The sequence below is a fragment of the Strix aluco genome, chromosome 20, assembly GCF_031877795.1.
Source record: "Strix aluco isolate bStrAlu1 chromosome 20, bStrAlu1.hap1, whole genome shotgun sequence".
Taxonomy (NCBI): domain Eukaryota; kingdom Metazoa; phylum Chordata; class Aves; order Strigiformes; family Strigidae; genus Strix; species Strix aluco.
In genome coordinates this window covers 12,948,969-12,975,374 of record NC_133950.1, presented here as the reverse complement: position 1 = coordinate 12,975,374, position 26,406 = coordinate 12,948,969, and the positions used below count along the sequence as shown (strand labels likewise).

Below are 26,406 nucleotides of genomic sequence, written 5' to 3'. Positions count from 1 at the left end.
GCGTGTGTTTGGATGCCGTCCCTCCCTTTCTGAGCACACTGGGCTGTGTTGGCTTCATGCTGTGGCTGCTCATCCCACCTGCACACCTCTGTCTCCTCCGTGGCCAGCTGAGCCCCATGCCTGCTCCCAAGGAACGACTTGCTGGCCAAGCCTGACTTTGGGAGCCAAATGCCCAGGGAGAAAGCCATGTCCTGGCTCTCACAGCAGCAGGAGCGCTCTGACTTGGGGGGGAGCCGTGCGGAGGGGCTGGGGGCTGGCAGGGGCTGTCTGCAGGCACCAGCGAGGGAGGAATCCCCTGGGTTGTGTCTCCTAGAGCAAGCCGTGACAATGAATAACTCCATAACCAGCTAAGCCTGTGCAGGGATCTGCTTGCTCAGCCTCCTTGTCCATGCTCCTCTGCAAGCTCCTTTTCCTCCTCAGCTGGGAAGAGCCCACGGTTGGCACATGACAGAAATCCTAATGAGAGCAGCTGCCCTTCCAGAGCTGGGCCAGCAGCGCCGCAAGGCTCCTGGCCACAGCCACCACCCTTTGCCTTTAAACTGCAGCAGAGCCCTTGGGCTGCCCCTCTTCCACCCCATGGCTCAGTGCTGGGGCTCTTGGCGAGGGGCAGGGGTGTCCCTGGGGTGTCCCCAGCCCAGGGGGCTGGTGGTGAATGGAGGCTGAGACCCCCAAAGCATCCTCAGCAAGCCAGGAGCTCTGCGGGGGCTGCGTGCCTGGCCCAAAGCATGCAAAGACCCCCAGCAGCCCCAGCTTTGGTCCCCCCCTAATTCCGTAGGGCTTCATTACACGTAGCAAGGATTTGGAGAGGAAGTGGAGGGGGCGAGCATAGGACAGATTGGAGGGAAGATTGTGCTGGGGGTGGCAGGACTGTCAAGCCAGAAACACAAGAGCTGATTAGCATTTCTAATTATAACCAGTGCGCTCAGCCCCATCAGGGCCCCGTCAGGCAGGCAGAGGCAGCTGACGGCGTTGTGCGGAGCCAGCTGTGGATGCCACGCAGGAAGCGCGGGCGATCAGCCTCAAATCCTTAAAGGATGCACAGAAAAGAGAATTAGAGCTTGGATCCATCATCTCCTGGGCTGTGGCAGTGCCTGGGAACGCCGGGTGCCATCACAGCCCCCCGGGGGCAGAAATCCCTCTGGTTCATGGCCACAGGGCCGATCCTGAGGGCACGGCTGGGAGAGGGGACAGCGTGGGCAGGAGTGAGCATGTGCCCTTCTTTTGGTTCTGGGGCCTGCACCCCCCTGTCAAGCAGTGGCTCTGGGCACTGCGGGCGATGGCACAGGGCCATGCTGTCCCCGGCTGTCACCCACCACTGACATCCCACCCAGAGGAAGGCGGGTGGCAAAGGGTGCTCTGGAGGGGACAAAGGGACGGGTGGGTGGAGGTCCTTGCTCACAAGTCAGGGCTCCTCTGTGAGCACTAGCTGGCAAGATAATTTATCCAGTTTTGAATAACATTATCATGTAATCGGGTAAATAATATGGGCCAGCAAATGACCATTACGGGGCTGTGGGTGTCCCGAGAACTCCCGTGTCCCGAGGGCACAATGTTCTTGGGGACGTGCTGCCGAGCCACAGCATGGTTGGGAAGTGATTGGGGGCGAGCGAGCTGCACGCTGCGGGTTTAGCGGAGATTAGCAGAGCTTTCATGGGCTGAGTGACCCTGGAGAAGCTGAAGCGACTTAATCAAGGGAGCGAGTGAAAGATTCCCAGGGAGGAGATCGGCATCGACTGCTTTTGGCATCCTCTGGATGCTGACAGCTCCTGCGGGACCACCTTCCCCACCTCCATGCCCCGTGGAACAGCTCCAGATGTCTGCCTGCTGCCGGCAGCCCGACCTGGCAGTGCCCGCGGGGGTGGTTTGGGGAGGGGAGACACCCCCTGCCCCAGGGCAGCCCGGGCTGTGGGAGTGGGGCAGCAACACGGGCGTCTCCGGTGCCAGGTCCTCCACGTGCCTGGGATGTAAACGGGAGACAGGAACCGCGGGGAGAGATCTCGCTGCCCTTGCGCATTGAATATAAGATATAATCACACCTGCAGAATTTTTATTACTCTTTTGATTGGATTAATTAATCATTCGGTGATAACTGCTCATTAGGCATTCCAACAATCAATACTAATCACTTAATTACTTGGCATATTACAGCTCGGGAAGATCTGCTCATTTCTAATTAGATTCTCTGGACAATCCACCCCTGAATGTTGCAGAACCCCGTCGCAGAGATCCGTGGCATTTCAAGCTTCTCTCAGCTTTGGCCCGGGTGAGGGTTTCATTCTGCTGGTGTGCACCGTGCTTGGCCCCCAAAATCAAGGTTCAGGGAGCAGGAGGGTGAGCTGGGCAGCACTCGTGGGCAGTGTGGGATGCTGCTGAGCCCAGGCAGTGGGAGAGACTTCGTGCCATGGGCACTGAGGGGACTTCACTGCAGGCAGCTGCCCTGGCAGGACAAATACCAAAAGGCATCTCTGCGCTTAATCTTGTTGAGACTCAGCAGCGGGAGTCGGGGTGGAGGTGAGGGGCCTGGGGCGGGCAGGGCAGGAAAGCTGCGGGCTGCTGCTCAGCCCCTCGGGACGGCACCGAGGGTGGTGGGAGGCAGATCCCGCTGAGGAGGGCTCAGGTGAGATGAAAATAACCATCTTCAGGCTGGGAGGGAAATAAGGAAATTATTGGGTCTGGAGTAGAAGAGCAAATCGCTATAGTTGTGAAGGATGTAGCAGCATGTCACAGCACTGGGACCCTCCTCATCCTCACAGCTGGCTCAGCTACCCGGCACCCAGCGATGCATCTTCCTCTCCCTGCTGTTTTCCAAATTACCAACCCCATCGTAAAAAAAAAAAAAAAAAAAATCACAGAGACTTTCTCTTTTACTGCGCTAATTAAAACTAAAAATAAGCTGTGTAAGCTCCAGAGAACCATCCTGGCTTCATCAGGATGTAAAAACCTGCAGGCAGTCGAGGCGACGTTAACCCGGCCCTGTTACTGAAGCGACACCGTGGGCAACGTCTGCTGGTTCGGAGGCGAGTGCGGAGGTCAGGGCGCTGCGCTGGCGCTGCACAGCGGGACAGCAGCAGGGATGTTAAAAGAAGGCAGCAAACAAGCTGCAGGATTCGGGGTGGTTTGGATCAGTTTTGTTGTGACGCTCATTATTTATCACCGCTGTTTGGATTAGGCCAGCAAAGGCTTTTGGTGGTTAGTCCCTGGGCAGCCGGTGCTTGACACTGAGTAGGAACCACGGGGAATGGAGCCACCAGTTTGTTTTCAAAGGTCATTTTGAGCCAAATTCAAATGGAAAGAAGCAATCCGAATGACGAAAAGGGGACAAATGGATAATCTGAACATTTACTAATAGCGAGCAAGGAATTATCTTAACAATGGCCTCATGACTGACCCTCCCAGACCATTTTCCATCATATTTTTGCCTCTCTTTCCCCTGTGCTCTAGCCTGCCTATGGATACTGGCCCCCCGCCCCCGGGTGAGGGGCTGTCCCTGGCCTGTCCGCTCGGTGCCTGACACAAAGCAGCTCCTGTCTTGCCTTGAGGTTTCCCTGCCCAGACGCAATGCAAACAGGGAACCGCTGCCGCTGCTCGGCTTTAGGATTGAGAAGGGACACGGTGAGGAGGCGAAGGAGCAGGAGCGGTGGCTGGTCTCAGCCCTGGGGCGGGGGGGGGGTGCAGCCCCCCCAGGCCCTGCTCGCACGTTCCCCACTGCCACCTGAAATAGTTTTAAATAAAACCCGAGTGCTGGGGGGCAGGAGGATCAGCATCTCCATGAACCTCCCTCTGCCAGGGTCATCAAGCAGCCCCAGGGCTGGGGGACCCTACGTGGGATCCCCCGGCAGTGGGGTGAGCCTGGGGGGTACGATCCACGGGTGGGTGGGACCCCCGGGTAGCGGGGTGGGCCCCGGGTGGGCTCCTCGGGTGGGATGCCCGGGTGGGTGGGATGCCCGGGTGGGTGGGATGCCCGGGTGGGTGGGACCCCCGCGTGGGCTCCCCAGATCGGGGATGGGGATGGAGTTGCGTTGACCCGCTGTGGATGCGCCTCCCCCGCCCCTCCTCGGGTCGCGCTGCGAGGATGCTGATGCCGCGGGGCCGAGCCGGGCCGTGCCGGGCAGCAGCCCCCCCCTTCCTCCCCGAGCTGCGGCGGAGCTGCGTGCACCGCCCCACGCCGCGCCGAGCCGGGCGGAGCCGCGCTGAGCCCCGCCGGGCCGGGCCGGACCGGGCGCGCTGCGGCGGGGCGAGCGGGCGGTGCGGGTCGGCACCCCCGGGGCCCCCCCCCTTGCCCCCCCGGTGGCGAGGCGGGGGCCGCGGCCGCCCCGGCCATGCCCCCCGGAGCCTGAGGCCCGCAGCATGCGGAGGATCCGGCGGCTGGTGCATCTGGTGCTGTTCTGCCCCTTCTCCAAGGGCCTGCAGGTACCGGGGGGGATGTACCGGCACGGGGAGGGGCGGGGGGGGGGTGATGCACCGGGCCCGGGGAGATGGTGGAGCGGTAAGGGGCGGGGGGGGCTCGGTGATGCCCGTCGCCGCATCCTGGCACCGGCCGTGCACAAAGGGACTCTCCGCCGCGGTTCCCCCCCCGCCGGCCGGTGCGTGGGGTTGGGAGACCGGGGACCGGCTCCGGGGGGATCTGGACCGGCTCCGGGAGCCGCGGGCGGTTGCATAAGCCGCGCTGCCGTGAAGCACCGGGGCAGCCCATCCGTCAGCCCGCAGCGGTGGATGAAGCAGCCGATGCAGCAGGGCTGGGCTGGGCTCCTTCCCTCTCTTTTTTCATTTTTAAAAAAAAATTTTTAACCCTCCTCTTCCCATCCCTGAGTTGTCGGGGGGTTGAGGGGGGTTGCTGGGGACCTGGCTCAGCGCTCCAGGGACCCGATGGTGACAGGGCTGGGGATGCTGCCCTGGGTGTTTTTTCTGTAGCTGTGGGATGAGAAACCCTGAGTCTGGTGAAGGACCTGGACCAGGGAGGTTGTCCCGCTGGAGGGGAGAAGGGGGGGGACACGGGAGGGGGTATCTGGAGGAGAGAAGGGGGGACACGGGAGGGAGTATCTGGAGGGTAGAGGGTGCTGGCAGGAGGTGGGTGCAGAGCTGGGGCAAAGCCCGGGGCTCGCCAGGTGCAGGAAGGGCTGCACAGCCAAGGGGAGCGTTTAGAGGGGTGACTCTGGCGGTCCCCGGGACAGCTGAGGGCTGGATGGGTGCTGTTCCAGGGGGAGATGGGCCTTTGGCCACTGAGCCACCCTCACAGGTTGTCTTCTTCTCCCAAGACAAAAGGCCCCAGGAGTGGTTGTGTGGTGGTGGGCAAGGGACTGGGGACTGCGTCTGACTGGTGGGAGCTGGGGGTGGCCCTCGCGCTGGGATGGCCTGCACGGAAATCCCATGAGAAGGGGGGTGACAGCCATGCCAAGCCCCCCCCTGGGAACACGCCAGCCCTGGGACGGTCCCCACAGTCAGGATCCATCACGAAACAACCCCCATGTTCCCAGGGCACTGCAGGGGAACCACAGGGATGGGGTAGGGTTTTGTGATACTGCGTCCATTTTGCCTTCGAAGTCAGCTCCGGCCCAAAGTCACTTGCAGGTCCCCCAGAGTCACCCTAAAATTAAACACAGCAACTCAGACAAGCGAAGGGTAACACCCTTCGGCACAGGCTGCCAGCCAAGGTGGCGGGCAGGGAAGGCGGCAGGCAGGGAAGCCCCTGTGCCTTGAGACTGAGCCCCTGGAAGAAACCTTGGCACCAACTGTGAATCCAAAATACTACCAAAGCCCAGTGGAACCCCTCATTGCAACGCAACCCCCTCCTCCACATTTCCACCACTCAGGGGATGATGAAACCAGCACTCCCCATGCCGTGCTCAAGTCGCAGTTCTGACCCCCCTTTTGCCCCGGGAATGTGATCTATTCTAGGGCTGAATAAGCAAAAAGGGACATTTTGGCCATACTGGATGTGACTCTAGTGGAAAGTCCATGGAAAGGGCCCCCTTTGCTGAGGGTGGGGAGCCTGATGGGGCATGTACCCACCGCTGGGCAGTTTTCGGGGGGCTGCTGCGCTGGGAAGATCTCACAGGTCGCAGTGGTGTATCTGGCTTTGGGGACTTGGGCTGGCTTTCAGCTCACAGGAGCAGCCACCCATCCTTTGTCTCTGCCAAGCCCTCGCCGTGGTAGGGTTCTCTTTAACAGGCGTTAATTATCGGCGCCATCACTCGCAGCCCCTTCACACTTGGACATTTCTAATGAACACGCAAGGTGTCGCGATCACGAGCAGACCCGCCCGCCTGCACCCTCGCCTGCCGAGTCCTGCGAAGCCGCTTCCTCAGGGCTGGGGCCAGCCGAGCCGCTGGCCACAACCGGGGTCTGTAACCCGCTGGTTACTGCCACGGGGCAGAGCCCCTTCCCAGGCAAGGGACCAGGGAGGAGGCATTTTGGAGGTGGTTTTGGGCTACAAGATCCAAGCGAGGATCCCTGGCAGGTTGTAACGGTGCTGCATCCACTCGGATCCAGCCCCATCCCAGCAGCAGGTTGTGGTTTCACCAGCTTGATGCAGTGGAAGGAGAGGGGAGGGTTTGGAGGTGGCCACTGGCCAAGGGCTCTCGTGGCCTGGCGTGAAGCAGGAATTATTTATAGAAACTGGAAGGAATGGGGTGTTTGACGCAAGGATTAATTCCCTGCCTTTAGGAACCGCCGGGGATCTGCGCTGTGCTATACAGGTCAGGTAAACAGCCTATATTGCGGGGATGCAGATGGCAGCAGCGCTGCTGTTGCAGGGTCAAAGGAGAAGAAATGAAGCCAGGAAAACAAAATCACGCTGCAAGCCTCCGAGTTGTTTGCACGGAGTAGTACCCCTGCGCTTCCAGGTTCGTTACTCGCCCGCTCCCATGCGGGAGCTGGCAGCAGCAGCCTCCTGTGGGGCTTTGCAAGGCGGGGTCTGCCGGGAAGGGTCTCCCCAGGCAGGAGCAGAGCCTCTCGCAGCCCCGACAGTGACCCCCCGGGGTTGCAGAGGGCAGCGGGCTCTGCCCTCATGCTGGCAGGAGTGTGGGTGTATGTGGCGGCGGCTCCTGAGCACGGGGATACGCGGCATCCAGCTCCTCACAGCCACTGCTGTAATCTCCCTGCTTTTAGGGAATTTTAAGTGACCTACTTGTAGCAGGAGTTGCATAATAGACTGGTGAATATATATAAAAAAGGCTGAAGCTTTCACCAACGCTCAGGTTGGTTTGTATAGAATTTGGCCTTGTCCAGCCACCCCGTGCCCCGTGCAGAGCCCTGGCCTTCACCAGCATTTTCTTTTCCTTCCAGAGTCGCCTCCCAGGCATCAAGGTGAAGTACCTGCTGGTGGTGTGGCTGGGCATCTTCGTGGGCAGCTGGGTGGCATACATGCATTACTCGTCCTACTCCGAGCTCTGCCGCGGCCACGTCTGCCGGATGATAATCGTGAGTGGCGGCCAGCAGCCCCCCGCGGCCACGCTGGTCCCGATTCGGGGTGCTGGAGTGAGCGGGAGCCCCATTTTGCAGCCCCCCCAAGCCCTGTGGGGTGCCTTGTAGCTGGGCAGGCAGCGCTGGGGCAGTGTCCTGCACAAAAGCTGTGCCGAGGAGCCCTCCTGGCAGCTGCTTCCTCAGCAACATCCCCGGCATCGCGCGGAGCTCGGAGCGGGAGAGGTGACCTTATCCTGCCAGGGCGACGGTGAAACAATTTAATGAGATGTTGGAGGGAAGCAGGCCAGGCAGACGTGGGCAGATTAATGTCTGTGGAGATGAAGTTGCAATGTCAGGGTGGTGAGCAGGATCTGCGGGCAGGGAGAGCATCACGTCAGCCACCCCCCCCCCCCCAAGCTCCGCAGAGCCAGAGAAAAAAGGGGAGCAGCCAGTTTGTGGGTACCTCTCGGTAACCGCTGACGTGCCCTGAAGAAAGCAGCAGCCTGCACGAAGAGCAGACCCCTCCCCGGAGCTTGGCGTGGTGTGTTTTGCCCCTGCCTGGGTTTTGCAGTGGGGTGCAGCCTGCTCCCCACAGCATCCCCAGGGCCGGCAGCCAAGGGGGCCCCCCCCAGACCGGTGTGTGTGTGCCCCGTGGCAGGGGAGCAGCTCCCCCGCCCAGCCCAGGCGAAGAGGGGGACGCCTGGCTCTGAAAATGCCTCGTTCATCAATCCTTCGGCAGAGAAGGGAGGCAGGAATTGCCATAACAACAGCGACGATCGTTTAATTTGATTTTCTGCATGACTCTGACCACGGGGTCTTGGGCACTAATTCCTGCTCTGAGCTCGGGTTTAAGATGCCATGTCTGGCCGTGTCCCCTGTGAGCAAGTCCGAGGGTTAATTTCCCTCCACGTTGGGGAAAAAAAGGCGAGGGAAAAGATGCAGAGAATTTCTGCAGCTCCTGATTTCAGCCCTCAGGCTGTTGTGCCCTCACTGAGAAGCTGCAGAGCTGCAGCCTCTCCTGCCCAGGGATGCCTCCAGCTCCCTGCTTATGGATCACAGCCACCGCCTGTCCCTGTCCCTGCCACCGCCTGGACCGGGGCCAGCCCGTTTCACTGAGCAGCCTGAGCATCCTCATCCTCACCCAGCTCCACGCTGCCCTCTCCTCCAGCCCTGAGAGCTCCCCTAAACCCCTTGGAGCAGCAGGAGCACCCAGGAGCAAATCCCCTGCGGTCCCTCCAGCAGCAGGGTGGGGGGACACACGACCCTGCCAGCCCAGCCCCTGCCTGCCCCAGGCACTGAGCCACCCCACAGGGCCCTGCCTGCAGCCTGCCCACAGCTGCTGCCTGTTCGGCTGGGGCTCAGCCCCACATCTGCCTACACACTCTGCTCCCCATGTCTCCCCATTAAAGTCCTTGCTCTGGGGCCAGTAGACATCTTTGGGGTTTAGAGTGGGAGAAGATTTTGGGCTGGGATTGCTTTGGAAGACAGAGAGCGGGGAATTTGGGGGTGCTGGAAGGGGCTGAACTCTGAGCAATTGGCACTGCAGCTCCTCAAGGAAAGTCTGAGCACAGGGCACTCCCCTGCCTGCCAGAAACCCCAAACTGGCCGGAATGGCTGCCGACATGCAGACATCGCCTGAAGCCACTTCCACATCGTGGCGGCACAGCCGGGGTCCCCCGCAGCAGGTGGCATGTTGTGGGCTGCCAAACCCGAGGCCAAAGTGATATTGGGAGCCCCTCTGTGCTCGAGAACATCAGAATCCCAGGAAAGAAAGAAACTGTTGGTAACTGGAGGTCCTGTTCCTGCCCCTGAGCAGCCTGCGTGGCTTTGCAATCAGCTGTGCCTCTTTTAAGGGGTGTTTTTCTCTTATACAAGAGAATTGTGTGAACTCAGAGGAAACGGGCTCACCAGGGACACGATGGCATTGATGATGCTTTCGGTTACACGTGGTAAATTGGAAAACCAAAGTGCCAGCGCCAGCCCTGCTGCAGGAACAGGGTGGGTGAAGAGTTTGGGCACGGCCGGGGATGGGAGCAGGGCTGGCGGCAGCACGGGAGGCTGGGGGGGAGCTCACACACCCCCCAGCTCATGTGCTTGGGGGATCACAAGCTGGGGGAACAGGGTGAACAGGGAGTTGCACCCGCTGAGCTCTTCTCTCTGCCTTCTCCTCCCCAGTGTGACCAGTACAAGAAAGGAATCATTTCGGGCTCCACGTGCAAAGATCTGTGCGAGGAGCGCAGCCTCCTCTTCCAGCACTGCCTCTCCTCCTCTCCCACCCAGCAGGTAGGTCTGTGCCCCGCCAGGGAAAGCACCACACGGCAGGGGATGGGTGCGAGGATCAAACACAGGAAATGTCCCCCCTCCACCCACCCGCACGCCTGCTCCTCACCCCGTCCCCGGTACCATCCCGAACCGAACCAGAAACCGCTTCTCTGCGCTTGCTGCTGGTTTCCTCCCGTCTCCGCCGTGTCCTCTCTCCTTTGCCGTAGGTTTACAGGGGGCTCTGGAGGGAGAGGGAGGTGATCATCAAATGCGGCATCGAAGAAGCTTTGAAGGCAGACAACCACCCGGACTCTGTGCCCAGGAGGGACGTGGTCCTCTTCGACAAACCCACACGAGGGACGTCGATTGATGAGTTCAAAGAAATGCTCCTCAACTTCCTGAAGGTCAGTGCGGAGGGTCCCTCCGGGAGCCTGTGGGCCCAGGATGATTAATCACATCTTTCCTCCCCCTTAAACGAGAGCTCCTCTGGGTGCCGGGCAGGGCTCCTTACCCCCTACTGCAGAGCACGTACTAGATAGCGGAGAAAAACCTCCATTCTCGCACAGGAGTTCTTATTTGTGAGATTTTAGTAGCAGCGCTCCAGAAGGCCGCGGTACCGCGGCTGCGGGTGGGATCTGGGCTGGGCAGAGCCGAGTCATAAGCCCACGGGCGGCCCCGGCAGCACCGGCACAGCCGCAGCCGTTACCCCCACGCAGGGTTTTGGCCGCAGTGGTGGGTCGGCAGCGCTGCCCGGCCTTTGCTCTTGCTCCCATCTGGGTCTAGAGCAGCCCTGAGGCTGGTGAAACTCTGCTGGAGCTGAATCCATCCAACTGCACACGCTGGGATGGCACCAAACTTGCTCGAGCACGGCGGCTGTTTCCGCCTCTTCCAACCTCTTCCAGTTGGATTCGATGATCTTAAAGGTCTTTTCCAACTGAAATGACTCTGTGATTCTGATTCTAAGCTCAGTTCTTTGCTTCCCCAGTTCAGTTTTGTGATACGAAGCCCCAACACAGCTGCCAGGGTCTGATGAGACTTCTTGTTCCGTTCGCAGGCCAAGCTGGGAGATCAGCCTTCTCTTGCAGCCTTGGTGAGCCGGATCATCGCCATGGCAGACGTGAACCGCGACGGGAAAGTGTCTTTAGCAGAAGCCAAATCTATCTGGGCGCTCCTTCAGCTCAATGAGTTTCTTCTCATGGTCTCCTTGCACGAGAAAGAGCACACTTCCAAACTGCTGGGGCACTGCGGGGACCTCTACGTCACTGAGAAGATCCCCCACACCTCCCTCTACGGAGTGGATGTCCCCCCCTTCCTCCAGTCGCTGCTGCCTTCGGTCGTCCACCAAATCATCCACCAGTGGTTCGCACCAGCGTGGCCCCGGCGGGCCAAGATCGCCATCGGCCTCCTGGAGTTCGTGGAGGAGATATTCCACGGGACCTACGGGAACTTCTACATCTGCGAGACCGGCTTTAAGAATGTGGGCTACAACGATAAATACGACTTCAAAATGGTCAACCTGAGGAAGGTGGCGACAGAGATGACAATCAGAGGTTTCCTCAAGGGACGTCACTGTGAGCAGAACGTGGACTGCACCTACGGGAAGGACTGCACGGCGACGTGCGACAAGCTGATGAAGCAGTGCAAAAGCGACGTGGTGCAGCCCAACCTGGCGAAAGTCTGCGGATTGCTGCAGGACTATTTGCTGTACGGAGCGCCACTGGAGCTGAAAGAGGAGCTGCAGAAACAGCTCCGAACTTGCATGACCCTCAGCGGCCTGGCCAGCCAGATGGAAGTGCACCACTCCCTCGTGCTGAACAACCTCAAGACCTTGCTCTGGAAGAAGATTTCAAACACCAAATATTCCTAACGGTGGCGATGGGGGGGGGAAAGGACATCCCTGGAGTTTAGAATCTGCAATCCTGGAGTAAAGTCCAAGGGTTGAAGGCCTGTTTCTCCATCCTCTCCCCCACAGGAAAGATACACCCTGCGCAGGGAGTTCAGCACAGCTTCTCCTTCATGGAAAACCAAGCGTCATGACTTCCACCGCCCAGCAGGATCATCGGTACAGTCGGCAAGAGCGTGCTGCGGAGCTGGGACACGGGCAGCTGGGACACGGGCAGCCGGGCTGAGCAGGCTGGGGGGAAGAAGAGGACACGGAAAGAAGCGATAAGGAAGCGGAGCCCAGCTGGACGCATCTAACTGTTCCTTGATGAACAGGAAAGCAGCACAGAGAGAGAATGAATCATTCATGCTGTACATGTCACATCTTCTTTTGATGAACGTCTCTGATGTAAATAAATAGCTTTTATGTGAATCACACCAGTACATCAATAGCGAAACAGCAGCCTTTTAAGTACCAGCTTGCTCGTGATCTAAAAAGGAGAAAAAGGTAGATTTCCCTATTCAGAAGTCTCTGCTTAAGTGTCTGAGTCATCCGCCATCAGCGCCAGCTGTAGCTTAGGAAGCAGATATGCTGTCTTTTCCACAGCGGAGAATCCTGCCAATTCTTTCACTCCTTTTCTAAGTGCCTGACCCCAGACAGTGACACGATGACTTGTGCAAGGCTCCCACCCGGCTGCTCCTGCCTGCAATCGGCAGCACAGGCCGTTCCCCCCCATGTGTCAGCTTCGGAAGCACCTAAGGCCAAGAATAGCTTAAAGGAAAAGGGCTAAACATGAACAATTCCGAGCAGTTAACGTATGTGCTCTGTGTGTTACTTCCCACAATACTCAGAGCAGGGATAAACCAACCTCTTGGTTTAATTCCAAAACTAAACTGGGCTTGCACTGCAGAGGTTAAAGATTAACACCAGAATAACCCAGTGCTTCTCTCATTATTAAAATGCATTTCCAGGCAAGCTCTGAGCAGGTTTCAAGACATTTATTTGGCTACTATTACATACTACCAGGTCTCTAACTACAGTCTGTTTCCTTTAAATGCACAATTACAGCAACCTTTTAAAACTACGGGTAGAGAGGAAGAGTTTATGTAAACTACTCTGAGCTTGCTGTTCCCAGCACAATCGTCCTCCTGCTGATGGACCATATGCCAGTGCTCTTGCCAACAATTGCTTAGGTAAGTGGACCATAGATCTGAAGTACAATCACAAAGAAAAAAAAATACATCTGACAGGATCTATCGCCTGTGAAGGCAAGCAGTAGCGTCATGGCTGCAAATTTATGAGCCCTTTGGAGGAGAGATATCAGTGTTTCCTTCTATTAGTTCTATAGGATCATCATTACCTCTCACTGTTATTTATGGAAGAAATGTTTCAGTGTCAGCAGTGCTCTAAATCTAGCAGGGAGCCAGCGTAGCCCGCTCCCCGCAGAGGAGTTGGCTTCGCAACGTAACTCATCTGCGGGGAGGCCGAGCGGCTGTAAGGTTTCTGTGTTTGAAGGGAGGCAAGTTCCTCAGCCCGTCGAGTCACCCTTAATTCAGTACAAACACCACAGAGATGGGTGATGGGGGGTGCAGGGCAGGGCCCCCTCTGGGGGTGCAGGTAGGAGCGTTTGGGGGGCGAAGGCGAGGGCTGGAAGTGGGTAAGGAGGCTCCACACAGCCACTCCAGCTCTATTGTCCTGCATTCCCATGGCAACCAGCTCCACTGACAAATTAATTTTCTTCTGCTATTAGAAAAAGGAGCCTAACAACCAGGCCAAACCCTCTCCTCAGAGTTTCAGCAAAGCCATTCTTCACCCTCCCCTCTGTGTTTGAAACCTACTAGTGAATTTTGTCCAGATATTCCTCCTACACTTAATCCCTGCTGCGCCCTTCCCCAAAAGCAGCGTTGGATAAAAGTGGAGGAAAACCACCATGTTCCTTGCTTAGCCACATAATCTTAAATATCTGAGTCCCTTTAAGCATTTACAAAGACGAAGCTGAAGGAGAAAGACAACCCCTGTCCCTGAAAGAACTAGCCAAGACAGCTTCCTTCAAATAGGCACTTGTGACAAGCACTGTCACATTACCATGCCATCAGTCTCCACACCCCAGAACAGCAGTGGACACTCCCAGGAATCTCTCACCCCAAGAACACTGATTTTTGTTCAGCACTAATAAAAAGCACAACTGTTTTCAGACACGTGCTTATGTTTCACAAGCTACACTGCAATATGGGAGAAAAATGACTAAAGGCAAAGCTATTTCACACTCATGCCTTCTCCAGATTTCCCACATTAGCTGGAAAAAAAAGAGGAAAAGCCAGAACACAAAAGACTGACAATCTGATCTCACCAGATGCCATTCAGCAGCACAGGGGGTTTGTGCCACAAGGGGATGGAGGGAAGGAAGCAGCAAGACTTCTACCTTTCATTGTTTAAAGTAAAAAAACCATCCCAGTTCTCACATCCACAAATAAAAGTCTTAAATCCTAGAATGGTTAAAAATTAGTATTACTTGGGGTGCTACAAATACACAAGCACAATAATTTCAGACTTCTTGTAGGTGGCATCTTTATTTAGTGGTGTTTTGTTTTTTTTTTTTAAATTCTTACCATGTAGAGAAAACACAGATCCAAACAACAGTGCTTTAGAATACGGCTGTGAAAGCAGCACATGAGCCGAGGCGACTCGGCGAAGGGCAAGATTACAACTCGTACGGCCGCTCAACGGGAGTACAGCAACAGCAGAAAGGACACTTGGAGCACAACAGCTGCCAGTTGTTTCAAACCAACATTCGAGTGCACGGGCTGGAGCAAACATTGAGAACCACGAGCAGCATCGCACACACTTTGACTGGCTGTAGTGTGCCCGAACCCATGTATGCGAAAAGATAAAAGTTTCAGGAACGTATAAATCTTCGAATGCAGACGCTGCCAACCGTTTCTTTTGCTGTAGCCAGGTTTGCCAGAGATTCTAAAACTCAAGGCATGATCTGCAAATAAAAAAAGGCCCAGGATGTTAAGATAGCTTCAAATAAGCCAGTAAAAGTTAGCAGTAAATGTCAATACTAAGAAGCTAATTAATCCGTACCGTCCAGACTGCTGCTGTTCACCCTGGACAGTACCCGAGCTCAGGCACTGCAGCGGGTCAGCACACAGAATTGCTTTTCATTATTTCAGAGACAACATTTTCACCTAACTGAAGAATTACATCAAGGTTTGTCTTGGGACCGTCCAAAGATTTTTTTACATCCCAGAGGAAATAAAAAAGCTTCGTAAAATGAAAACGAATTTTAGGGAAGTCATTAGCTGGGCTCAATGATGATGATTCACAGGGAAACTGCAGAAAGACACTTTATTTCAGTCTGGAGCCACAGGAACACCGTAACTCGCACTGGCTGTATTCACTGCAGTCTGGGGAAGCCAAGTGCCTGCAAACTTGGGTGGATCAGGACACACAGCTGACAGAAGGCAGATGGCACTAATACATGAGACTAGTTTAGGAGAGGTTCTTTGCCTCTAGATCAGAAAGGGTTTGGAAAAAAAAAAAAATCTTCTGGCTAGGCACAGTGTACTCTGGCAAGTGTAGGAAAGGGATAATCTAGCAGCACAATAGCTGGAGCCTGCTCTTGGTTACTCTTTCACTCTCAGGCTCCCTAAAAAAATCAAAGGTGAGTTTGCCAACCTCAATGCAGAGGCAAGCTATTAAAAGTGCAGAGGAAGAAAAGCTGGGCTTGTTCCAGTGTTCAAAGCCACGACATAAACCAGTTCTAAATGATGCAGCACTAAGTCAATGTGCAAAGATTTTTAATTTCTCTCAAACTCACTTTAACACAAAATATTCATCTTTTCCACAGCAGAGAGCCAGGTAATTCTTTCAGCAAAGCAATATTAATAGCCTGGGATTGCTGCTCAGTCTTAGGAAGATGGTTAACAACAAATGCTATTAGGAAAATTTTAATACCCATCCTATGCCTCACACAGTAAAGTTCTAAGGAGAGACTCAGTAGGCACTCACCACCCCTACTCGACCCTTGTCACAAGTCAAGTCTGATGAAAAAACTCAAGTATGTATTTCAGGGTTAAAAAGTCAGGAAATTTAAATAGAAGAGTCACATCTAAAAGCATGTCTCCTTGCATAACCATGTCCCCAACCACCTTATTAGCATTCTTTTCCAAAGCCACTGCTGGTAGGCAGTGACTTTTCCCAATTAAATGGCTCATTTTGCAGCCAGCAGCAACCCGCTTGGTTAATGGCACCTCTGGCCCTCATAATGCCCACTTAATGAGGACATTTTCCACCATTTAGCACTGCCAGATTTTGTCGAGCTATTAGTCACTGCAAAGCCTCAGAGTTTCACAATACTATCTGTGTGTAGCCAGAGCTTCTCTCACCACTTAATAACACTGCCACAGCAGAGGCTCACGTGCACCCCGTGCCCCAAGAAAGGGCGGTCAAACATGGAGCTATTAGGATTTATTGATACCTGTACTCTTTAGCAGGTCACTGCCTTGGAGGTCAAGTTCTTCTGCCATCATGCTAACACCTAAACACAGCAGAAACCAACTAAAAAGTCACATTGTGCTCAATTATGTTTTTGCTTTTTATCTGCTGTGTGACCAGCTAGAACCTGATGCACGAGGAAGCCAGATAGTCTGGGGAAACGGCGAAGCATTCCACTGCTGCGTTTACTGGAAGTTAGTTAAGAAGGAATTTAACAAGACTTCAGGTTTTAGCATTGATTTTTTGCTTGGATTACTGAATTCAATGACTTCTTTCTTCATTATGCCTAAGACAATCTCATTATCTTGCATATCTGTGACATTTTTTTCAGTAGCGTTTTGTGTCAGACTGCAGTCGTACCAGAGCCTGTTTTGATCTTACATAAAAGTGTAAGAGCTCAGCAGAAGTGTCTTGTTCTCACAGCTGCCCTGAGAAGGATGAACTATGGGAGCTGAGAATGGCAGTTTGAATTAAGAAAGTTAATCAGAAGAGCGTTTTAAGATTGCTTACAAAAATGACTGCATAGCAAAATGGAGGAACCTGAAAGCACTCCACCTAAAGTAGAGATTTGTCAGCAAAAAATACTGAATTTTAAGTTCTTTCTGCAAGTATGCACTAGTAGACAAATAAAAAATTTTTATTTGTCTACGTCCCATAAGAAGTTGGAAGCACAAGATGTACCAACTCAATGACTTCCACCCAGACTGTTTTGGTAACACGCTGAGGTTTAGCACGTTTCCAAGAAATGACACAATACCCACCTTCAACATCTGAAGCAACTTCCCCAACTCAGTCCTGTTCTCAGAAGTAACTATAAAAAGAAAAAAGATCTTCAGTTTGGGTTTTTTGGGGGAAGGAGTATTGGGTTGGGTTTGTTTGGTTTGTGCCCTCCCCAAGCAAAACAAGCATGACTATAAAGCTGCATTTCAGCAGACTGCTGATTGCACCTCCTGCTCCAACTTCAGCACCCTTGGAAGTCAGGATGGTGTTGGCCGAGTGTTTTATTAATGCTGGGAACAGGGTGCAGTTTCCTCCATAGGCCAAATCCACGCCCAACTGTTTCTAGATCATGCCAATACTTTGGAAACAACAATCTCCAGTGCCCGTTTCCCCTATCCCCTCCACTCCCAAGTGCAATTATTGGTGTCTGCATAGTGCTAACCCCTGCAAAACTCAAGAGGTGCCCTTCCACAAGCAGCAAGCAAGGATGTCCTGCAGGCCATGAAGGACTGGTGAAGGCAAAAATAGAATTCAAGAATAGAGCTGTCACTTCTATTTGTCCTTGCAAAGAAAAGGAAGGACTCTCCCCTGATACAGTTAAAATTGGCATAACTTTAACTGCTTTTCAAAGGAATTTTGCTCCATCTTCCGCTGATTCTCTGGAGAAAGAGATAATCATGGAAACAATGTCAAACTACTAATCTCTGAGCAGTTACAAGCTTCAGGCACAGGAAGCCCCTTCATCTCTGACCCCTAATGATATTAACCTGTCAGGAGAGCAAATCTCAAAGGACTCAGGACTATTAGAATAAAGAACACAGAGTCTGCCGTTCCTCCATAACAATAAAATGTGATGCAAGAAACCTGAATTAGCTTTTAACATAGCGTGTTAGTAAAACATACAAGTTTTACTTCTAAACATAGAACATGACAGCAGAGAAGGCAGTGGTTATCTCTTATCTGTCACATAAACAAGGTATTCATTGTGAGAATGACTTCTGTACCCTGTCCCTCCTTCACGATTTAAGATTAACATTAAAAAGAAAAAACAGGAAAAGCAATAAATAACTGTAAGGTTGCTCATCATTCCTGAGTGCTCACAGGTTTCAGAGCACTAGCAAAGACACAGCCTTTTCCTTTCTGCCACCTAATGACACAAACGTGGCACGACAGCCACATCTGCAACACGAGCTGGGGCATGGAGCTATTCAGCAGGGAACAGGCACCCACTGCTGCTCACCTCAGGCCTTTGGGAAGACCTCCTGGGCCTGCCACGTCACGCTTTCTCTGAAAAAGGAGAAAACATATACAGCATTTATTTTATATATTTAGACACACTTCAAAGCCTGGTTACTGTTTCACTGACAACAGAAATCTGAAAGGCCTACTAGGAGAGGGAAGCTAAAGAAACAAATGCATAGCACGGGCGTATTTTCACTTTCAGGTAGGAAAAGGGTCAGGGCTGTCAGCATGCGACTCTCAGGACGTGCTCCCAGTGATGTCACCAACTTACCACGTGGCTCTACACAGATCGTTTCAACTCCTTCTTCTGTAATACAAGTCTATGTACCAACAGGATCCTACCGTTCTCAAGGCTAAACCACCAGAAAGGCATACACAGCCTCTCTGCTGCACATCCACTACAGGTCAAACACAACTCCTTTCTGTTGTATTCCATACAGATCTCACGTTTAAGGCAATTAAAAAATAGGGAAGGCTTAATTTCTTAAGAGTTTCATATTAACAGGCCTCTTTATAAATAATGTCAGGCTATCAATCACTCTGAGTGCTCACGGGTTTCAGAACAAACGAGCGTAGAACATAGCCTGTCTCTCTCTGCCACCTCATGACACAAAGATGCCACAGCGGCCACCTTTGCAACGCCGGTGGCAAGTGGGAAAAACCCCACAAAGGCTGAAAGAAGGAGATAGCTACTGCTATTTGTAAGAACAAGATTGTATCACCTACTCAGAAAGTGGTACTACAAAGGCATTTGGTGCACGTGCAGATTCTAAATGTAACACACCACTTAGAGAGCTGACAAGATGGCCCAAGCTTACTTGCATTTGTGTTAAGCACCACTTACCCTTGATTCTTCAAGACAGGCAGCCTTTTTCACTTCACCCTTTGTCTTCTGCCAGGCTGAAGACAAATGAAAGAAAGAATGCATGCAGTTATTAACAAACAAATGTTTAGCTGAATACATAACAACGTTCTTTGTGAACTGCACCACTTAACAGAAAACCAGAAGATTAAAACGTAATTAAAAAAAATCGTTCGAATAGATTCACTTTAGTCAAATCTTTAAAAAGTTTCCCTCAAAAGCTGAAAAGGTGGCAGCCCTCACTCTTCTCCCCTCCATCACTGGAAGCAAGGCGTGTTTACCTGCATCCTAGTACCTTCCTAAACATCAGTTTATAAAACACCCGACCGGCCCCGAGCACAGCAGTGCTTGAAGCAAAGGGAGCACGGGACAGGGCCCAGGGGACCTGCGGGTCTCTCCCGGGCTGTGTGCGGCCACGTGGCTGCGCGGGGGACACTTTGTCCCGTCTGAGGCCCAGCAATCTGGGGAGGGGGAGCAGGTAAGGCTGGGGCCTAAATCCCGGTTTTCCTGGGGGTCACCCAGATCAGCACCTCACACGCAGGCAGCCCGCCCAGCTGGACACCGGAACCACCCGTACCTCCCGTCACACCTTCCTCCTCCTCCTCACCCCGCGCAGGGGCTCTGCCCGGCCGCAGCCATGTCCTCACGCCGCAGCCTTCCCTCGTTCAGCCACGGGGGAGACGAGGAGAAGCGGAACCGGCCGCCGCCGCCCAACAGCCGCCATCAGGGCCGGCCCTGAAGAAGCTTCGCTGCAACATGGCGCGGGAAAGGGGCCCTGGGGAGAGCAGCGGCGGCCGGGGCTGCACGGGCTCTGCCCGCAGGGGCCCTCCGCGGCCGGCCCCGGCTTCCCGCGCCCCAGCCCCGCCGTCGGCACAGGCCTCCCCGCTCGAGGGGCTGAAAGCCTCCCCCCGCCCCACAGCCCCCGCGCGGCTACGGCCTCGAGGAACGGTGCGAGGGAGCGGGGCCGAGGGGAGCGGGGCCGAGGGACCCGCCGGCCGCAACCGCTCACCCCACCGAGCTCCGGGCCGAGAGGGCGGCCCCGTGCCCGCCTCCCGCTTATATAGGGCGGGCGGGCGGGCGGAAGCGCCGCGGAGACACTGCGCAGCGCGTTCGCTCCGCCAGCGCCCCCTGGTGGGCGGGAGGACACAGAGCGGGGAGAGACCAGTGCTGGGACCGGGGACACGGGACCGGGACCGGGACCCCTGGCCCAGACCACGCTGGGCCTGACCCCCACCGCTGCACGACTGCCCTAAGCCCTCCCACAGTGTGTAAGGAGCTGGATTTCCCTTTCCTCAGCTGCACCCTGCCGTCCCCTGCACCCCATGGCGATGGCAGAGGTTGGACCCTGGGACAAAATGGGGACCCGTCCTCCCCCGTGATGGCTTGTCTTGTGTGTCCCCCCCTGCCCTGTCCTGCAATGCCCCGAGGGTCCCCAGGCACCCCTTCACCCCGCTATCCCTTCACCATAAACATTTACCAGACTCCCCCCCTCAGCTTCCCCTTTCACAAGGGAAGAAAGAAAAAGGATCACAGGGCCCTTTATTTGTCAAGAAGAAACGTGAGATACAAGAGGTTTCATGTGAGGTCACAAGCTCAGGAATAGGGAGGCCACAGGACAGAGGCACCTCCCTCCAACAGGGACAAACACAAGGACAGCAGCCGGGTCTGGCTCGGCTCCGTCTCCCCTTGCACCGCTCCGGACAACTTTATTTCGAGGCAGAGACTCCCTCCTGCAGCTGTGAGATCCCAGCGCAGCAGCAGAGCTGGGGGGGCCCCTTCCACAACCAGCCGGTGCTCCAGGTGCAGGGTCAGTCCCGCAGCGCCCGCGGGAGCGGAGCAGGATGCCCGTCGCCAAGCTGCTGGGCACGGCTGAGCCCGTCCCTAGGGCTCTACTTGCCCTCCGCTTTCCTCCGCAGCTCGTCGAAGATCTCTCTCTGCCGCCTTTTTTCCTTGGCACGGATGATGGTCATCTTGAAGAGCTTGCAGTAGAGCTCCATGGCGGTGGGGCTGTCGTCATTCCCGGGGATGGGGTAGGTGATCAAACAGGGGTTGCAGTTTGTGTCCACCACCCCCACCGTGGGGATGTTCATCTTGGCAGCATCCTGGATGGCCACGTGAGGCTCGAAGATGTTGCTGAGGGTGCTGAGGAAGATGATGAGGTCGGGCAGGCGGACGCCGGACCCGAGCTGGATGTGGGCGTTGGTGAGCAGGCCGCCCTGCCAGTAACGGGTGTGGGCGTACTCCCCGCACTCCCGCGCTGTGCTCTCGATCAGGTGGCAGAACTGGCGCTTGCGGCTGACGAAGAGGATGATGCCCTTGCGGTAGGCGATGTGGGCGGTGAAGTTGAGGGCCAGCTGGAGGTGTTCCATCGTCTGATCCAAGTCGATGATGTCCTGATCCAGGCGGCAGCCGAAGATGTAGGGTTCCATAAACCTGCGGGAGGGTGACACGAGGGGACGCAGGGACGAGGTGCTACAGGCATCGAGCTGAGTTTCAGAATGTGGTGTGGCCCCACAGGAACCTTCCCACGCTCCAGCTCCCAGCCGATCCCAGCAGTGCGCTCTGCAGAGCACCCCTCCGCTCAGCGCCCGTCGCAGCTGGGCTCAGGGGGCTGCAGGCCTCGCACCCCACTCAGTGCCCACGCCGAGCGGGGTCCCTGGGCTTTGGCAGGGCATAACCACGCCCAGGCAGAACCGTGGGTCTGTGTTCCAGACCCAGACTGACCTAGTGCAGCCCCCAAAAGGTGACACAGTCTAGAGAAACCCTCCTGATGTCACCAAGCAGGTCACTCACCTATGCCGACATCCCTTTTTATGCCCCAGGTGCACGCGGGCGTTGAAGAGATCTTTCAGGGAGAAGAGCTCCTTCAGGTTGAAGAAGTCAGGGTGGCTGAGAGGCTTGGACAGCAGACTGTCATCCACAGCTGAGAGAAGGAGAAACAAAATAAAATCACTGTTCCCTCTTGTGTTTGCAAGGGATGAGCCAGGAGTGGAGAAAGGGCCCCGATGTGCCTGACAGAGTACACTTCACATTAGCTAGTAGCCACGGTTAATAATTGTGCTAGTAGCCATAGTTACCGCACATATGGGGACAATTATGAGGTTTCAAAACCTGGTTGAAGAAGCCTTTGAATTGTGGTTGAGGCAACCTTGATTACTGATAAGAAGTTTATTAAATACAAGCTTTGATCTCCAAACCTTAGACAACAAGCAGAACATCCTGGACCATAAAAGAGAATGTGAGGATTGTGTTGAGGATGCAGAACATCCTGGGCCATAAAAGTGAATGTCTGGATGACTTAACTTGGCAATGAAACTAACTTTTGAGTGTCCTGAAAGTGAACTACCTTCATTATAATACTAAAAACCACACCCACAGGTCAAAAAGATCCCTGCCCAGGTTAAGACCCTTCCCCTGAGCATGCATAGTATAGAAGCATTATGTAAACATTATTACAATTGTATGCTAATCACTAGCCAATCAGTATCTAATGGGCGTGCACGGAAAAGTACTAACTTCTGATTTGTGTGTATAAAAGGAGCATGAAAACCTGCTGTTGGTGTGTGGAAAAGTCCACCAAGCACCCAGGCCTGAATAAACACAATCTCTCTCCTGAGCCTGGTTCGTTGCACGCTGGGCATGAACCCGCTTTTCAGATAAGATGCCCACGGCCACCTGACTGCAACAAGGGCCTGGCGATACCGGCAAGGACATGGCTCAGTGCTGGGCCCCAGATGTCGGCAGTGCCGGGGCCCAGCTCCGGGCCCCCCCCCCCTCCGTTACCTGAAATAAAGACTCTTGAAACCAGAAATTGGTTTAGAGAGGAGATAGTGCTTTACTCTGTGCAGGGTGCTAGGTGGAAAGCATCCACAAAACAAGCACCCCACACCAAAGAACTTCCAACTATTTATACACTCCAAACTATGTGATTATATATTTTCTATAATGATTATTGATTAGTTGCTTGTCGCTTCTATCCCTTATTGGTTAGTGACACACAGTGGGTTTTTAGCTCTGCGTGAGCTCAAAGGGTAAGGGTCTGCATTCGGGCAGGGGTCTTAAGCTGATTTACGTAAAACAATTTTAACAAGCTTCCACCTCCCAGGATGTTTCTCTTCTTCAAGGACGGTAGCTCCTGATTAGAAGTTCCTTACTAATTGCTGTGGACAGTTTGAAGCACAGACTGACCTACGCTGTGTGTCCAGTTTGTCCTCGTGTTACCGTAAAAGCCTGCACAGGAACTCCTTAAGACTCGTTTTGGGGTTTTAGGAAGCAGGCATTGTGTACTGCAGTGCTGGATGCATGGGGATCATTCCGCCTAACGTCTGCACACTAAAACAGAGTTTACCCTTTATATACCTTAAATACATGAATATTCATACATTTTCCAAGAAGTCTCCACCTATCTACTAACATTTACATAATGCTGGAGTTGCAAAACTATACTACGCATATGTGGGGGTCTCAGGTGATTGTCGGTGGTTGTTTGGGGAGTTAGCCCCCTACTTCTTTTTTCCTTTTATGGTCATGAGTCTTTTGGGGGTAATTTCTTCTCCTTGGATGTTTTCCAACTCTGTTGTCCGGTCAAGCTGTTCTATTTTATCTGCCTTGTTTGAGCATTTCTGCCAGGATGTATCTATTCTCAAGGTTAGGATCTCTTCCCTGTACATTTCAATCGCTCAGGCTTTGTTAAATACAAAGTTAAACATTGTTTTGTAAAAGAATTTCTTAATATTTCCTCCTCTGAGACTTCCAGGTATACACAACTGGGTACAACGTGACTACATAAGGTATAACAGAACGATTCTCTTATCACTAAATTGTTACAGGCCTCAACTTGCAGGCACCAGGCATCACTTGTATCTCATGAGAAACACTCATATGGGCAATAATGTGTCCTACGTGGCCTTGGGTGCGAGGAGAAGCATCTGTGGGGTCTGCAATGAGCGATGAGAAAGGGTTTTGCAGCCTACGACTCCCGGGAAACACCACACTCCTTCCCACGGGCAGCGAGCCCGTCAAGTTCCAGCAATTCCGACCAAGGCCTCTTGTTCAGGGTAACACCCCCCTCCCCGGGGAAGGGCCCGCTGCGCGGCAGCACTCACCGCTGGGCGGGGCCGGGACCGGGACCGGGACCGGGACCGGGACCGGGGCCGATACACTGCTGTAGAGCCGCGGGGCTGCTGCGGGGAGAGAAACACGGGGGTCACACGGGTGGGGGGGGGCCGAGCCGGGCCGGGCTGGGCCGGGCACGACCCGCTCACCTGCCCGCAGGAGCCGCGGCACCGCCATGCTCCGTGCCCGGCGGCCGCAGCGCGAGGAGGAGGAGCAGGAGGAAGGTCAGGCGGTGCCTTCCGCTTCCTGCGGGCGGGGGCCGGGCTCGGAGCGATCGCTGCCCGCCCGCAGCGTCTCGTTGCCGGGACAACGCGGAGCCCCGTCCTCGTCCCCCATGTCCCTCCCGGAGGCCGCGGGCAGCGCCGGTCCCCGCACCAGCGACTGGTACCGCACCAGCCCCGGCCTCCCCGGCCGCTTCCAGCACCCCGCCTGCTTCCGCGGCTACGGGTGAGCGCGGCCCCCGGGCCCGGCTGCGGCCGAGGGCGGCCCCCCCGCTCCCCGAGCCCCCCCGGCAGCCCCGCTCCCCCTTTCTCTGCTCTCTCCCCCCGCAGGAAGCCGGAGCCTCCCCCCCGGTACCGGACCACCAACCAGGTCTACGGCAGCAAAGCCCCCACGGTGCACGAGGTGCCGGTAGGTAGGAGGGGTGCGGGGTGATCGAGGTCCCCCGGGGGTGTCGGGGGCAGGATCCCACCGATTTGGCCTCTGCACCACCCCCTGGCAGCGGACTCCCCAAAGCTGATGAAGTGCCCTTACGAGCGCACCCCAGCTCCCGCGCGTGGCAGGCACCATCGGTGGTGGCATTTAAAACGTTTTCCTCCCTTTTTCTCGCCCTCGCAGACCTTCTTCCACGTCACCTCACACGCGTTTTCCAGTACTCTGGGACAGTGTGGCATGTACAGAAATAACGGGCTCAACACCTCCCTAGAGAAGAGCCACGTCACCGGCCCGGCCAACTTCATCACCAGCTCTGACCACCTCAACTTCCATCCCAGCTACAACCCCAGCGCCCCGTCGCACTGTTAGATCTGCGGCGGTGGCAACGACAGCGGGAAGCTGCTTCAGTTTACTGCTGGCTGCCTAGATAAAACCCCCCCAAAACCCCAAAAAACCCCATGAGCAAGCAAACAGCACTGACCTTATCCTGAATCTCTTGCTAAGCTTCATCTGGACGCATGACAGGAGGCACAACAGTGTCACAGTGTGGCCTGTAACCTCGTTTAGCAGCTATTTCACCAGGAATAATTATTTCTGTCGTGCCCCGTGTCATCAGGCTGGGACGGGGCACTCCTGTTAGAGCCCTCGGCTTCAAGTCACCCCTCCTGAACGCAGACTTGGCGTGGCACAGTTCATACCACTGAGGAGAGTAAAACTGCAGACTGTCAAGAAAATAATTCATGTGGCACAATAAGCAGCAGCAGATTAACACACATGCTTCACACTATTAACTGCCTAAGTCAGGATTTAATGAGAATTTTTCTCCCGAACACAGGAAAAAAAAAAAAATCTTTCCGTTTGGGAATGTGAGACTTGCTATTACAATGGGATGAATAGCTACAAAATTAGCAGGTTAAAGGAAGTGGTGCATTTCTAAAAATAACCCCAGAAAAACCCCAACCATACAACAGTTTTACAGGACTCCTACCTAGTTAAGGTCACAAATTTAGCTTTGGGAGAAAAGCAGTTTAAATCCGTGTTATCAAAACTGAGCTCAGTAATTTGTTGGGAAAAACACAGCCACTTTGGTACTAGATGAAAATCACTACGGAATGAATGTTAATAGGAATAACATAATTTATAAAGATCTAATGTGATTGAATGTCAGTTAAATAGCTCATATGAACCATTTTACTTAATTTATAGGCAGCATATAATTACTACAATATACATTACATATATATGTATTCCCTTAACCTTCTCTCTCTTACTAATGATCCTTTAAACTCAGCTCATGGACCACAATCATTAAAAATTAAGATCTTTAAACTGTTTCTGTACTATTTAATGAATAACCAAACTGCATGTTTTCCAGAGGTATCCATTAAGCCTTTGGATTTCCTGTAGAAAGCACGTTCATCTTTCTTACCTCTCAAAGCTACTGTTTTCAGAAATTATTCAAATAAAGCCAAGTAATAAAAAAATGTTTTCAGTTTTATTGTAACAACTGTAGTTACACAGCCAGTGAAACGGCACCATTTAGACAGTAACTGCACTAAAAGGAGCACCTTGGCACATTTGGCTTAAAAACTAGTCTTGAAGAGAAACCAGTCTGCCTGGTTATGGGTGAGAAATGGCCCTACCTTACAGGTAGTGATAGTATATGTTCAAAACGAGCATAGTACTGGTTTGTTTCTAAAAAAATTAAAAATGAGTGTAATAGGATGTCTGAGTACCACTGCAAATAAGAATCTTCAAATGCTAGAAA

The 26,406-nt window shown here is 54.1% G+C and overlaps 3 protein-coding genes, 1 long non-coding RNA gene and 2 other non-coding genes across 10 annotated transcripts; 2 read left to right on the top strand and 4 right to left on the bottom strand.

Moving 5' to 3' along the window:
- Positions 1 to 4,200: 4,200 nt before the first annotated feature.
- Positions 4,201 to 11,977, top strand: DIPK1B (divergent protein kinase domain 1B). 2 transcript variants are annotated; one of them, XM_074846137.1, is made up of 5 exons: positions 4,201 to 4,410; positions 7,285 to 7,419; positions 9,577 to 9,684; positions 9,891 to 10,067; positions 10,718 to 11,977. In XM_074846137.1, exons 1-5 carry the CDS (start codon positions 4,348 to 4,350, stop codon positions 11,528 to 11,530), a joined length of 1,296 nt encoding a protein of 431 aa, XP_074702238.1. In that variant the 5' UTR covers positions 4,201 to 4,347; the 3' UTR covers positions 11,531 to 11,977. The 2 variants fall into 2 exon arrangements, with proteins under 2 accessions (XP_074702238.1, XP_074702237.1); XM_074846136.1 differs by lacking the exon at positions 4,201 to 4,410 and adding an exon at positions 6,573 to 6,842.
- Positions 11,978 to 14,088: 2,111 nt separating this feature from the next.
- On the bottom strand, positions 14,089 to 19,872 carry LOC141932481 (uncharacterized). Of its 2 annotated transcripts, none has more exons than XR_012625841.1 (5): positions 19,447 to 19,872; positions 18,852 to 18,907; positions 18,006 to 18,052; positions 16,807 to 16,856; positions 14,089 to 14,534 (listed from the first exon to the last, which is right to left on the bottom strand). It is a non-coding gene; the product is annotated as an uncharacterized LOC141932481 (long non-coding RNA). The 2 variants fall into 2 exon arrangements; XR_012625842.1 differs by having other exon boundaries at positions 19,477 to 19,872.
- Positions 17,833 to 17,966, bottom strand: LOC141932741 (small nucleolar RNA SNORA17). The gene has a single exon (XR_012625904.1). It is a non-coding gene; the product is annotated as a small nucleolar RNA SNORA17 (small nucleolar RNA).
- Positions 18,527 to 18,659, bottom strand: LOC141932740 (small nucleolar RNA SNORA17). Its single transcript, XR_012625903.1, has one exon. It is a non-coding gene; the product is annotated as a small nucleolar RNA SNORA17 (small nucleolar RNA).
- Positions 19,873 to 20,391: 519 nt separating the features above from the next.
- Positions 20,392 to 24,199, bottom strand: MRPS2 (mitochondrial ribosomal protein S2). 3 transcript variants are annotated; one of them, XM_074846091.1, is made up of 4 exons: positions 24,134 to 24,199; positions 23,975 to 24,052; positions 21,663 to 21,792; positions 20,392 to 21,302 (listed from the first exon to the last, which is right to left on the bottom strand). In XM_074846091.1, the coding sequence occupies exons 1-4, from the start codon at positions 24,159 to 24,161 to the stop codon at positions 20,759 to 20,761; spliced, it is 780 nt and encodes a 259-aa protein (XP_074702192.1). In that variant the 5' UTR covers positions 24,162 to 24,199; the 3' UTR covers positions 20,392 to 20,758. The 3 variants fall into 3 exon arrangements, with proteins under 3 accessions (XP_074702192.1, XP_074702193.1, XP_074702190.1); XM_074846092.1 differs by having other exon boundaries at positions 23,975 to 24,049; positions 24,134 to 24,173; XM_074846089.1 differs by having other exon boundaries at positions 23,975 to 24,161.
- PIERCE1 (piercer of microtubule wall 1) lies at positions 24,129 to 26,406 on the top strand. Its single transcript, XM_074846093.1, has 3 exons — positions 24,129 to 24,431; positions 24,536 to 24,614; positions 24,822 to 26,406. The coding sequence occupies exons 1-3, from the start codon at positions 24,160 to 24,162 to the stop codon at positions 25,005 to 25,007; spliced, it is 537 nt and encodes a 178-aa protein (XP_074702194.1). The 5' UTR covers positions 24,129 to 24,159; the 3' UTR covers positions 25,008 to 26,406.